General features: G+C 36.3%; 1 protein-coding gene across 3 annotated transcripts in view; it reads right to left on the bottom strand.

The window, feature by feature from the left end:
* The window catches only part of LOC143256662 (uncharacterized), a 104,175-nt gene that overhangs the window by 10,447 nt on the left and 78,883 nt on the right, over positions 1-14,845 (bottom strand). For 2 of the 3 annotated variants that reach the window (XR_013031431.1, XM_076514162.1), the window contains exons 4-5: positions 4,810-4,943; positions 498-708 (exon numbers count right to left, since the gene is read on the bottom strand). Coding sequence is in view for 2 of the 3 variants with exons in the window: in XM_076514162.1 (XP_076370277.1) it covers positions 498-708; positions 4,810-4,943 (345 nt within the window). In the remaining variant the exon portion in view is untranslated. The remainder of the gene's footprint in view (positions 1-497; positions 709-4,809; positions 4,944-14,845) is intronic. The other variant, XM_076514163.1, reaches the window with a different exon arrangement.

Below are 14,845 nucleotides of genomic sequence, written 5' to 3'. Positions count from 1 at the left end.
AATTATTTTTCGAGATATTTTGATTAAATCAGTTTTTAATCACAAAAGTAATTAAATAGAACAAGCTATCATAAAATCCTATTTGTTATTTATTATTTTCTTCCTTTTATTGTTTTTGTCCAGCACGTCAAGTTAGTGTTATGTTTTTCGCCGTTCTCTCTTATCAATCTAATTACACAAGTCAAACTCAAAAACATAAATGATCCATAGTTAATACGTTAGCAATGACTAATTACCATTCAACATCAGTAACTCAGTTAAAACTAAGAAACGTAACTTCCAATGCGTCTAACTATCTCTGTAAATAATATAAAAATTACAAAGGTTAATTAATTGTACGTGTGAGGCAAAACAGGCACATATCTAAAACAATTGAAGCCCATAATAATAGCAATTACTCTAATATACAAAACAAACTATTTTCGCATACACACAGACACACACACACACACACACACACAACACACACACACACATATATATCCACCATTACATACGATCTGGAGTCGCTGTCTTCAGTCGCTCACCAATAACTGTTTCTTCACTGTGACTGAAATAGTCTTGAGAAATAGTTGCCGTGCATCTCACTTTCATTGTGCCTTGATTAAAATGGTTGAGGGTCACGTAGAACTGTAGGCTTAAGACAGCGCTTTCCAATCCGTCAACGTAGCGCTCAATTTGCACGGGTGTTAAGAAACGTTCATCAACCTAGTCGTAGTATAAAAAAACAGAGTAAATTACCAGGTTCTGATCAAGTCATGAATAACAAAGATCTCTGACTCGTTGGTTTTTGTTTGGTAGCATTTTTTAATTGTTTTTGTGTTAGGTGTTCTATAGGCCATACCTATTACCCCGCATGTCCAGGTGGTTAAGATTCTCGAGTCGTGATCCAAGGATCCCGGGTTCGAATCTCCGTCGCAACAGACATATTCGCCCTTTCAGCCGTGGGAGCATTATGAATGATGGTCAATCCCACTATTCGTTGGTAAAAGAGTGGCCCAAAAGTTGGCATTGAGTGGTGAAGACCAACTGTCTTCCCTCTAGTCTTACACTGTTAAATTAGGGACGGCTAACGCAAATAACCCTCGTGTAGCTTTGCGCGAAATTCAAAAACAAAGTTACCTGTACGGAAATTAATATATAGTTAATTCATTACTTGTTACCACTAATAAGTTTAGAAGGCGACCTATGACAAATCAATTCGCATTATAAGTTATTCGTTTAATTTCAAACTTGCATTGAAATATTGGTTTTAAACGTGGACTAAAAGGCAGATCAGAAATCTCCTTGGGTTCAGATTCATTCTCTAACTTTAAACTACTGACCAGAGAGAGAGCAACAACATTTTCCCGCTTTGTCCCAATATTTAAATAAAATAACTTGAATGACAATCACTTTTTTACGAGCCCAGAGCTGAAAATCGAACGTTTACAAATGCATTACATCTCGAACCTCGAACCATTCCATCTCCCACCACACACGTTAATCACTAGACCACACCCTGCCAGCACCTGAGATCGAAACTATTCGAATATATTATCATTTAAATTGTTAGCACTGAAGTACACACACTTCTTCACACCAGGCCTGAAGTAAGCGACACACGGAGTTATAGTGTTACAAACTCAGAAACAGTTTTTCACAGTCAGTTGGATACTCACTACACTGGCCAGATAATTTTGACTCTTTGAAGGATAAGTGTTTGTTTGTTTGTGGAATTTCGCGCAAAGCTACTTGAGGGCTATCTGTGCTAGCCGTCCTAATTTTGCAGTGTAAGACGAGAGGGAAGGCAGCTAGTCATCACCACCCACCGCCAACTCTTGGGCTACCCTTTTACCAAGGAATAGTGGGATTGACCATCACATTATAACGCCCCCACGGCTTAAAGGGCGAATATGTTTGGTGCGATGGTGGTTCGAACCCGCGACCCTCGGATTACGAGTCGAATGCCTTAGCCTACCTGGCCATGCCGGGCCGAAGGATAACTGGCAATGTGATTGGGGGAACAATTAACAAATTACAACTGAGTTGAAATGTAGATCATATATTAGTCTTGTAGTGTTGAAGTTTTACCTGTGGTATTTAATAATTCCTCTCACAACTCACTTAGTAGAGAAGTCGTGTATTTTGTAACTTTAGTACAATGGTCATGACGAATTCCCCTGATTTTTGGAAACTATATAACACCGAAACAACAAAGGACATTCGAAGTTGAATGTTTCTCAATGCTCTGTATAAATTTCAAATTATTCAGCAGTTATCGAGAAAAATCTATTTACTTTCCTGAAAATTCTCGAAACCAGCTGGGTTCATTTTCAATTAAGCCTTAATTGGTCCTTTTATAGAAGGAATTTCTGTTAGTTTCAGAATCCATAGATTTTGAGAATAGAGACGGATATCTAACAAAATGTAATTATCTGTAGGAATTTCTATTAAGAAAATCGTTCGGTTTGTAATCTGCTGTAATTCTAAAAATAATAGATTCACTGACTCGTTAAATAGGTCACAAAAATTGAGAGATATGTTCTTATCTAAAATACAAGACCATATGTAACAGGACAATCAATTTTATTTCACTTTTATGTACGATTATTATAATAACATAGCACACACGCATACTTTGTTTGAATCAGAGGGTCACTGAGTTGTCTGCTACATCCACCACAGGGAATCGTACGCCGGATTTTAGCGTTATTATTTCGCAGAGTTACCGTTGATTCACAGAGACGTTACACACGTAAGTTTTATGTTAATCTTTTGCGTGTGTATGAGCTCGTAGAACCTTCTATTTGTCTGTTTGTTTGTTTTGAATTTCGCGCAAAGTTAGTCGAGGGCTATCTGCGCTAGTTGTCCCTAATTTAGTAGTGTAAGACTAGAGGGAAGGCAGCTAGTCATCACTACCCACCGGCAACTCTTGAGCTACTCTTTTACCAACAAATAGTGGAATTGACCATCACATTATAACGCCCCCTTGGCTAAAAGGGACAAGCATGTTTGGCGCGACGGGGATGCGAACCAAGGACCCTCGGATTACGAGTCGCACGCTTTAACCCACCTGGCCATTTATATTTGTTGGTGTGAAACTTGTTCTCCGCTTTTCGTTGTGCCAATAATACCTTAGGGACGTATATTTTTTATTGAACACTTTTTTGTATATGTGTCTGTTGAAAACAAATTAATTCACACAAATTCTATCTCTGATCACTTTGAATTTAAAGCCGCCACGAGCTGTAATTAGTGTTAGAAACCCTCACATTTATCACCAGGCCCTAAATGTAACATAAACACATTTTCTTTACATGAGTTACTCGTTTCATTCTTCTTCTAAGATCTTTTCGAGGCGTCTTAGGTTTTCTGAGTCATCATACCCGAGGTACCAGCAGCCGTATCATTTCAACACTCGCTATTTCTTAATTAATTCGAATATAATACAAACATTGATCGACTATTAAAATTAAATTTTTGCAGTTGCACTTACGTGTGCATTTGGGACAAGTCAAGAGGTCAAACAGGTGCTCATCTATTTTATTTAACTTCACTATGACATCGTAAAAAAAATCTTCGTCACACTTTAGAGATTTCAATCATTCTAACGCAAACAGAGTATTGACTGAGCCCTTCAAAAAAAACGTAGCTTTCGTAATCTCCGGAAGAAAGTGTAGGAACGTATTACCAGTGAGGATGACTATATTGGAATCTCGAGATGGATCTAAGGATATAACAACGGGAGCAATTGACCTATTGTATGTTTTCTGTTTGCCATCTCTTCGGATATGTTTGTGAATCAATAAAGTAAATGGCAAAATTCCACTGTGTCACTCTGGATGTATCGAAAATGTTGCTGGATAAACATTTTATATTGATTTACTGTAAACAATTCGAAAAAAAAAATTGCTGTGTGCATACAAAAAAGAAGGTTTCCTATCCACATTCGAGCTTTACGCCATGTTGATCCTAAATATCACTTTATTGTCAAAATTAATAAACAAAACCTGCTATGTCTTCTATCTTCAGTATCGACTCGGTATCCACATTTTGAAACAATGTTACTTTTGTAAGTAATTGAATATCAATTTACTTTATACAGTTTAGTACATTGTTACATAAATACACTTAATACACTGTACACGTTAAAAATGCTGTAAAAATATTTAACTGTTTTTCAATTTCGCGCAAAGCTACTCGAGGGCTATCTGCGCTAGCCGTCCCTAATTTTGCGATGTAAGACTAGAGGGAAAGCAGCTAGTCATCACCACCCACCGCCAACTCTTGGGCTACTCTTTTACCAATAAATAGTGGGATTGACCGTCACATTATAACGCCCCTACGGCTGTAAAGGCGAGGATGTTTAGTGCGACAGGGATACAAACCCGCGATCCTCAAATTACAAGTCGCACACCTTAACCCACCTGGCTATACCGAGCCAAAATATTTAATATTGGTTAGTTTATCCACACTTTTATTAGAAAAATAGTCAGATAACTCTTCACATTTTAGTGCATTGATGTGTAAATATTTCGTAACATTTCACTTACAACATTTTTGTATATTCTTAGAAATAATGTAAATACCGACTTACTTCGCAACCAAGTGTTCGCACATTAGTGTAATATCAAACATCTGTTCATCTATCTCTTAATGTGTTGTTGCTGTTCACTGTTCATAATTTTATACATTTCTGTGTGGAAAATATTCACGTTCACTATACAACCGAATACCTGTTTGTTGGGTACGTTTTTATATATTGCTTCAGTCCGCTGTCCACATTTTAAATTAACATGAAATATTAAGAACGAATAACTTACTCACCGGCTGACCGTTTATTGACCAGGACAGCACTGCTACTGGCTTCGACGGTCTAGATTTACAGGTCAGGTTTACATACTCACCAATGTCATACATTCGATCTATTCCATCAATTATGGGTTTCCCCTCTGGTAACACTGTATAATACATGAACGTTTCAGACAATTAACATAAAACATTTAGGTACACAAGTAAATAACTCTTTGAAACACACGAACAAAAATCTTTTCATTCTAGCTTTTAAGTGAAGAAAAAGTGGAAATGCACTATTCTTGTTTCGTTTATGGAAAACAGGAGACAAAGATTGTCATAATTCAGTTTATACCATCATTGAAAAACACACACATATATATATATATTTGTGGTCGAACTTGAGCTGTGAGCATTACGTGAAGTTCACTTATATATCTTTCGTGTGTTGTTTTTAACACTTTTACGACTTATTACCAAACTAGTTGTCCAGAACACGATAGTAATGAATGACCTTCTGCGCCTGATGGATTATACTGAGATGCTGAAAGTATATACCTGTCTATAACACCATTATCAACACCAAATAAAAAAACAACAGCAGTTATGACCTTCATGCCATCATACCTGGTTCTTATATTCCATTATTAACCTCCACGGTCAAAAAGCCCAACCTCTTCCTTTCACATTTGTACACGTGTGCAACAGTACGTTGTCACGCTTGAACATAAGTTTATTATTCGAAGTGCTTAGTCACTCTTAAACGTGCATTTACCGCTCGCGCTCGCACGCTCATTTTTCACGATAATAATAAAACAACAGTCTATATGTTGGTTATTATTTTGCCACACAATGAAAGAAAGTTTCGTGGGCTTAGTTTAAGAACAGAATTCTGGGTAAACCTCAACTCATGTGTTTCTTGATAAGTTCTTACACAGAAAGGACCAGTTAATCTCTTTCGATGAAAGTAGATTTCTAAACGTGCCTCTAGTTCCATTCTTAGAATTACCAAACTTTTCAAGCCAATACTTCTCTGTGAAGATTTTTTATTACATTACTTGTATTCAAATGCACTTGAGTGTTATTGGTGTATTACAGCTACGTCATCTGACATTTTACTTTGGCAGAATTTCGTAACTTGAACGTTTTAGTGTAACAAGTTTTCACTGTTAAAGTTTTTGGAGAGTATTTTCAAAATAAATTTGTCAAATGGCACTAAAATATTTTAGCTTCACAGGTATGGATGTTTAACTGAAGTATCAGTGTGTAATTCATTGCGCTAAGAACTTAGCTGAATATATCACGTTTTGTTCGGCATTGTCAGGTGGTTAGGGCACTCGACTCGTAATCTGAGAGTCACAGGTTCGAATCTCCATCACACCCAACATGTTCGCCTTTTCAGCCGTGAAGGCATTATAAAGTACGGTCAATCCCACTATTCGTTGGTAAAACAGTAAGCCAAGAGTTTGCAATTGACAGTGATGACTAGCTGTCTTCCATGTAGTCTGACACTCCTGAATTACGAACATCTAGCGCAGATAACCCTCATGTAGTTTTGCGTGAAATTAAAATGAACAAACCAACATTTCACATTTGATTAATATAAATACATTAAATATAAAAAAAATATATCTGGATATATTCTCTACGTTTGCTATAACTCAAAGTTTAATTTTGATCAACAATGTTTTCGTGTGTTTGGTGAAAACTGTAACACGTTTTTTTTTCTTAAACAACAAATAATATATTAAAAAAAATATTAAACCATCCAGCAGAGAATCGTAATGGATAACGGTGAATTTAATAAGTGGTGGGGAGATTTAGTAGCAGATGGTTGCACTAATTGCACTTTGCGAGTGCATTTGTCGATTTTTGGTTTTTTAATATCGAATAAACGTCCGTTTCCACATACAATGATAGACGTCAAATTCTGAAGCACTGCCGCCAGATGAAGATATTGACCACAGTAAAATCGAAGTTGTTGTGTGTTATTTTGCACGTTGTATTTCTGCTGCTAAAAACCATCCATTACGAAGACTGGTGTATTTATCTTATAGGCTGGTATAGGAAACAAAAAAGAGTAGTAGGTAACATGCCAAACTAAGGAAATGTGACACTGTATTATAGGAAATGCCATCACTTGCTCTAAACTTCCTTTTTCCATCTATTAGACTTTAAGCAGCAAAGATTTTCAGATGTGTAGATGGTGAAAGTAAAAAACAACAACAGTTAAATTCAGATTTTTTATATCCTTTAGATACTGTAACTCTTTAAACAAGACATTGTGTTACGCTTAAAAATCATAATGAAGTATCTCACATGTCATGTTTATTGCAGGAAAAATTGACTTCAATAGTTTTATTATAATTTAATGTATTAAATTTTAATGATAATTTTTATTACTGTCAAAAAATATGTGTTGAAATAGCCATGCTTTGGCTTTTATTTTTTATTGACGTATAGCTAAATTTAGGCTTCCGTTTTAGAGGGGCAACTTTGAGTAGCACTCAAAAATCTAAAAATACTCATTGTGGTTCACGCGTTAGTTTCCCTCACACTTCAGTTTCTTCTATAAAGATAAAGTTTGATTTAGCAGTACTGGTGTTTATTAGTTATTTCCAAGTTTATGTGCTATAGTCATATGCTGTTTACTTATATTCACACATTATTCTGAAACAGCTGAAAATTTAAAAAAAAAAGAAGATAGAGCGTGCTGATCTACCCAGTTCATCATTAAATTATATGAACACTTTTTTTTTCAATTTTCTAAGATTTTTTTGAGTATTATAACAGCTCTTTGTTCTAAATCTATAGTAAAAGTTCAAGACAAAAGCTGGTTTGATTATTTTTATATTGTTGCCCAACAATAGAACTGAATAAACAAAGGGAATATTATATATGTGAATTCAAGGATTAAGCTTAGATACCGCGTATTATTCACTTTGTTAATAAAAATATTTTAAGAATATATCTTCTGCATATACTAAGTCCATACCTGATATTAGGTTTAGGGGTTTTTAAAAACTTGCTTTGTACTAACTAAATATTTCTTTGGGCCCGGCATGGCCAGGTGGGTTAAGACGTTCGATTCGTAATCCGATGGTCCCGGGTTCGAATCTATGTCGCACCAAACATGCTCATCCTTTCAGCCGTGGGGGCGTTATAATGTGACAGTCAATCCCACTATTCGTTGGTAAAAGAGTAGTCCAAGAGTTGGCGGTGGGTGGTGATGACTAAGCGCCGTCCCTCTAGTCTTACACTGCTAAATTAGGGACGGCTAGTGCAGATAACTCTCGTGGAGCTTTGCGCAAAATTAATAAAATACAAAAAAACAGCAAATGTTTGTTTCTTTGGAAGCTACGCTGCAAAAACGTTACCAAATAACTTGCACTTGTAAATTTAAAGAGACGGTGGTAAAGACACAATAACAAAATATTATTAATCGCCTTCTTAATTTCATTATCATGCAAATAAGGCATTTTATAATTAATAACGTCATCTGAAATACAAATGATTGGTCGTTCAGAATATGCCACAAAGATAATTATGTAAACAATCTTACATCATTTATCACTTCAAAGTGTTCAAAGTGTTTCAATTTTTTTGTAAAAAAAAATTTAGCTTTCGACTCACGTAGAGACCCATCAGACAGTTGGATGTTAGCTAATTACAACAAATTGTTGGACATTGTCGTAGAAGAGTCTAAACGTGTTGATATTAGAATGTGTAATTGTTCACAGACCAAAAGTAAAAATTATTAGACAACTAAGAAGGACATATACCATTGCTCGAAACCCAAAACGATTACCACTGTCTCTCAATTCTAGCTCGACGCAATAGTAGGATATTTGTTTTAAGACTCGGTAAGATGTTCACAGCGAGAAATGAATGACGTGTCAACATGCAGATGGTTAGAATCAAAATTCATAAGGGCGGCCTGTATCCCCAAAGTAATCTATTTTTTTGCAACATGTAAGCCAAATTTCTGTTTATGTACGAAGGGACCATGAACATGTACAGTGGAGAAATGCAATATTTACAGAATAATAGCGTCCGCTTCTAGGTGGACAAAAGGCGGATAGTCATTTGAAGAGGATCCGCAATAAGCACCAAAGCAACACATATGGCGGTGCTAGATGTATGATTTTAGAAGGAATAAGCACTGACATACGTGCTGACCATTCCATCGTGTCTAACTGGTACCATTAATGTCACATGTTATAGGAGTCTCATTTACGACGTTTTGTGCTAACATATGTTGGTGAATTTGTCCCTGGCATCAGTATAATCGGTAACAGCGCCACCTCTCCCCAATATGCTAAACTAAATGACAAATTCCTTAAATAATAGGAGGTTGAAAGAATGAAAAGGTCTGGACACTCATCAGACCTTATTCTAATTACATGCGTATGGGAAGTTCATGGGAGTGGTGTTGAGTTTCATCAAGCATTAGACATGCACAAGATCTTATGAAGATAGGTAAAGAACGCTTCTTGGAATAGTGACGTCAATGCTCTGATTTCAAACACACAACGTATTTGCAAGGCTGCCATTTCTATTCATGACAACCATACACTCACTGTATTGAAGTGAAATCTACAACATGTCCATTTACGAGCGTACATTCGATTGATAATAATTTGCATTTCAAATCACGTGATGGATTTAATATAAGATGCATAGAAATAAAATGGAGGAGATGACTGAAATTACTATGGCTAAAATAACATAAATACCAATTCATATTTAACTGTTTTCTGTTGTATATTTGGGCACGGCATGGTCAGGTGGGTTAAAGCGTTCAACTCGTAATCTGAGGGTCGCGGGTTCGAATCTCGGTTGCACCAAACATGCTCGCCCTTTCAGCCGTGGGAGCGTTATAATGGACGGTCAATCTCACTATTCGTTGGTAAAAGAGTAGCCCAAGAGTTGGAGGTGGGTGGTGATGACTAGCTGCCATCCCTCTTGTCTTACAATGCTAGATTAGGGACGACTAGCGCAGATAGCCCTCGAGTAGCTTTGCGCGAAATTCAAAAAAACAAACAAACAAACTGTTGCAGATTTAGCTAACCAATAATGAATAATATTAAATCAAACCAAATTTAATTCGAAAATAAATAAAAGCGATATTATAAACGAATCATGAACTAGATGTGAATATCTAAACAATAATACTAAAATAGTGATTTATAGAAGTATTACATAAATAGAAAAGTTGTATATTTAGAACACCTAAAATAGAACTGCCTTTTTCAGTATTGTGCCAGATTACCCGATTTTTTCTTCGTCTTTTGAGAAAATGTTACAAAAACAAAATGAATGACAAACCCATGTAATCTCGCATATACAACCATGACAGTTCCATTCAATCAGAACACGCCAAAGCACAAACGGGTTTTACTGTCTTTCTTTCTACTCGATTATCTCTGGAACACCTTGACAGATAGGGATAAAAAAAAACAGAATATAAAAATGAAATGGGCCACAATCTCAAATGAAATGTTGTTTTCTGACAGTAGTTTTTTGAAAGACGTTTTTAAAGATACATACTTCCTGCTGCTACAATCGTCGACTCGGGTGTCACCGGAGCTTCGCCGAACTGTCTAATAAAATATATACGAAAATGACTCCTCTTAGGATTAGATGAATTTCAATCGTTTCTTTATTTAGATCTATGAGATAGGAAATCTGTAATTTAAACATTTTATCAACAAGCAGATATTTGTTTGAATTCTTAGCTTTGGATTCTTAGGAGGGATATACACACTAGCCGTTCCTAATTTTGAAATGATAAACTGGAGAGAAGACAGATAATCAATAGCAAATACTGTCTACTCTAATCAAAGAGTGGAATTTGATTGTTGGCGTTACAACGCACACATGGTCCCAGAGTACGATTCGTGGTTGCGGGGCACCAATCACTGAGCGTTGGATCCACTGGGGCAACACTCGGATCACATTTGTAACGGTTAAAGCTGTTAGAGAAATTTACCCTCTGGTTTATTCATTTGCTAGTTTGGTTTTATAGCGTAAAACTGCACAATAGGTTGTGCTATGTCCCTCGAGGGAAATATTGGCCCATAATTTAGCATTATAATTTCGTAAACTTGCCGCTGAAAAAAGAGAGAATTTACTCGCCTGTAGATAAGATATTTAAGTAAACTATTATTAAATTACCAGTTTCATTTCTTTAGGCTTCACATGGTGATACAACAACAAAAATATTTTTATTGGGTACGAAATAAATTTTACAGCTTTCGTTACAATAAAAATATTACTTTAATTAAGAAGTAACCGGGTATTTAATGAACTTCTGATGTTTCAGTACAGATTTTAGAGTACTTTAAAATGTGTGTGTGTGTGTGTGTGTGGCTCGTTAGTAATTACAGATAAAGTTCTTAATGCATATCCGTTAAGTTCGAAAAAGTTGGATTGTTATTCAAGCCTAATTAAAATAAAAAAATAGTTTCACTTGTTCTTTTCATTTTAGGGTTCGGCATGGTCAGGTGATTAATGCACTCGACCCGTCAGTCGAAGGTTGAGGGTTCGAATACCCCTTATACCAGAGCATGCTTAATTTTTCCCTCCCAATAGTACAGCTGAAGGTCATGGGTTTACAACTCTAAAATTAGGAGTTCGATTCCCCTCGGTGGGCTCAGCAGAAAGCTCGATGTGGCTTTGCTATAAGGAAAACACAATATTTTCATTTTTTTTAACTTAATATATACGTAAACAAAAATTTAATACAGTTTAACACTGTTAAAATACAATTTTGTTTGTTTGTTTACAATTAAGCACAAAGCTACACAATGAGCTATCTGTGCTCTGCCCACCAAGGGTATCAAAACTCGGTTTTTAACAATTTGAGTCCGCAGACATACCGCTCTGCCACTAGGGTACTAAGATATAATTTTAGCTTATCAATATTCGATTGGATGTCAGAAGTAACATTCTGTTTGTTTAGTTACAAAAATTAAACAGTTCTTGTGTCACACGTCTTAACCGTATTGATTACGGTTGTGTCAGGCCCGGCATGGCCAGGTGGTTAAGACACTCGACTCGTAATCCGAGGGTAGCGGGTTTGAATTCATTTCACATTAAACATGCTCGCCCTTTCAGCCGTGAGGGCGTTATAACGTGAAGTTCAATCTCACTATTCTTTGGTAAAAGAGTAGTCCAAGAGTTAGCGGTAGGTGGTGATGACTAGCTGTCCTCCCTCTAGCCTTACAGTGCTAAATTAGGAAGGGCTAGCGCAAATAGCCCTCGTGTAGCTTTGGCGAAATTCAAAACAAATCAATACTGTTGTCTCGTTCCATGAGCATGGATGGGCTTACTCTTACGTTTATGTAAATTTATTCAACAAAATTGTATGTACGCAACAATATAAAATACACTTTTTTGTTATTTCATTTAACATCTTCCATTGTTTTTGCTTGTGTGTTTTGGAGTATGCACAAAGCTACACAATGTATTATCTGTGCTCTGTTCATCACCCGGTTTCCAGCGTTGTAAGTCCGCAGACATACTGTTCTGCCACTGTAGTAAATACGAGAGTAAAATAATCTGGTATTAACATTGAAATTACAATTTACTAGAAGTACGATTTTGTGTCTGCAATTAAACAGAAAATATAAAATTTAGTAAAACCACTCATTTTCTGTGAAACATATAAGAAACGTTGCAGGATTTACTGAAAGTTCTTGCAACGTTTATGGCATTTCTGTTCACGTTTTATATGTATATGTTTGTGTCTCGTGAACACATAAGCAACATGGCGTACAGAAAACATAGAAAAAATAGATTTAAAAATCTGATTGAACAGTTTTTGTTTAAATGTATCTTAGAACGGCTGGTATGGGTATTAACACTTTTACTAATAAAGCAGAGAGCAACGTTTCGACCTTCCTAGGTCATCTTCAGGTTATTCTCTGCTTTATTAGTAAAAGTGTTAATACCCATACCAGCCGTTCTAAGATACATTTTTATTTCAAGTGTGTTTCTCGTCACTAAGAGTTTTCGTTTTGAAAGTCCGTGTAAAACTACACAGAGGTAGCAGAGTTGCGAGCGAGCGGCCCTTTCTAAGTTTGAAATTAAAGCCTAGACTAAGTTGTTGTTGTTGTTGTTGAATTAAGCACAAAGCTACACAATGGGCTATCTGTGCTCTGCCCACCACGGGTATCGAAACCCGGATTTTAGCGTTGTAAGTCCGCAGACATACCGCTGAGCCACTGGGGGGCGAAGCCTAGACAAAAAAGCAACTTCCAAACAGCACCCATCGCCAATTCGTCTGACCAAATATAGGATTTGATCGTCACCTTTATGGTATACATGCGGCCTCAAAGCGTGTTTGTGTGTTTTCATTTAGCAAAGCCACCTCAAGGTATTTGCTGAGTCCAGCGAGGGGAATCGAGCCCTTGACTTTAGCGTTGTAAATCCGTAGATTTAGCGCTGTACTAACGGGGAACGCCTTAAAGCTGGAAGCGAAAGTTTGATGAAAACATGACTCAGAATACATGAACCTTCAGATTCACAGTCTGGACACGCAAAATGCTAGGACACGTTTGAACCACGATGTGTCATGAACTTCATTCATAATTATAGGTTTAAAAGCTTCGCCTTTAAACATGTGTAATTACTTCTATTATACTAACATATCGGAAGTTTATGTTACATTTTAAGTTCTTATAACTCATAGTCTGTACTATTAGCACGAGTTAAAATTTTGTTTAACCTCAAACTAATGTTAATTTTTATGAGTAAAATAAGCACATGTTCAAAATTGTTATCTAGTATTTAATTTGTAGTTCTAAATGTTTCCAAATCGATATTCACATTGTGAATTCAACTGACCTGAGAAAAGAACTCGAACACAAAATTTCGTCTCATTACTAAATTAAGTACTTGAGAAGACGATAAAAAGTAATCTCCAAAGTCTAGAAGGACTTGTCAGCGGAGATAATTTTAAAATTTCACAATTTCGTGCTTTCTCAGCTAAGAATTTTATATTTTCGTTTTTATATATCCTTTATGAAATCTCGTATTTTTAATGCATTATGAACAAAAATTCCTCACATTTTATATGTTCTGTATGTAAAATAGCAAAGTGGTTCAGATGGAATTATTTTAAAGTTGTTTTTTCTTACATTACTTTTATCTTAACAGCTGTTTGATAATGTATAACAATGTCATTTTCTCACAATCTCTTTTTCCTTGTTGATGGTGTAACCGTACGAGCTATTAGCAATGCATTTGTAAGCCCTCCAAGTCTTAACAAAAATATTACCTTTACCTTAAGCCAACTCTTCTACCTATGTTTTTGGTTTCAGTAACGAAGTTTCGATCGACTGAAAGTTTTAGACGATGAAATCAGAAAAGTACTGATAGGACACGGTAGGAAAAAATCAGTAAAAAATACACAGTATATAAGTAAACAGTACCAAGAGAACGAACCAGGTTGGAATATTTTCCTGTATTTTGTCTTTTCGTATTTGTGTTTTGTATACGAAGAGGTTGGAATATTTTCCATAGCTCTTCGTGTACAGGAAACCAAAATACAGTATAAATACGAAAAGAAGAGCTATGGAAAAATTCCAACCTCTTCGTGTACAAAATACAAATACGAAAAGACAAAATACAGGAAAGCCATTCACAATAGACAGTATATAAGTAAACAGTGCCAAGAGAACGAACGAGGTTGGAATATTTTCCTGTATTTTGTTTGTGGAATTTCGCACAAAGCTACTCGAGGGCTATGTGTGCTAGCCGTCCCTAATTTAGCAGTGTAAGACTAGAGGGAAGGCAGCTAGTCATCACCACCCACCGCCAACTCTTGGGCTACTCTTTTACCAACGAAAAGTGGGAATGACCGTCACATTATAACGCTCCCACGGCTGGGAGGGCGAGGATGTTTGGCGCGACTCGGGCGCAAACCCACGACCCTCAGATTACGAAGCGCACGCCTTAACGCGCTAGGCCATGCCAGGCCCTCCTGTATTTTATCTTTTCGCATTTGTATTTTGTACACGAAGAGCTATGGAAAATATTCCAACCTCTTCGTCTACAAAATACA

The sequence above is a fragment of the Tachypleus tridentatus genome, chromosome 7 (assembly GCF_004210375.1).
Source record: "Tachypleus tridentatus isolate NWPU-2018 chromosome 7, ASM421037v1, whole genome shotgun sequence".
NCBI classification, from domain to species: domain Eukaryota; kingdom Metazoa; phylum Arthropoda; class Merostomata; order Xiphosura; family Limulidae; genus Tachypleus; species Tachypleus tridentatus.
This window is presented reverse-complemented; position numbering and strand designations above follow the sequence as displayed.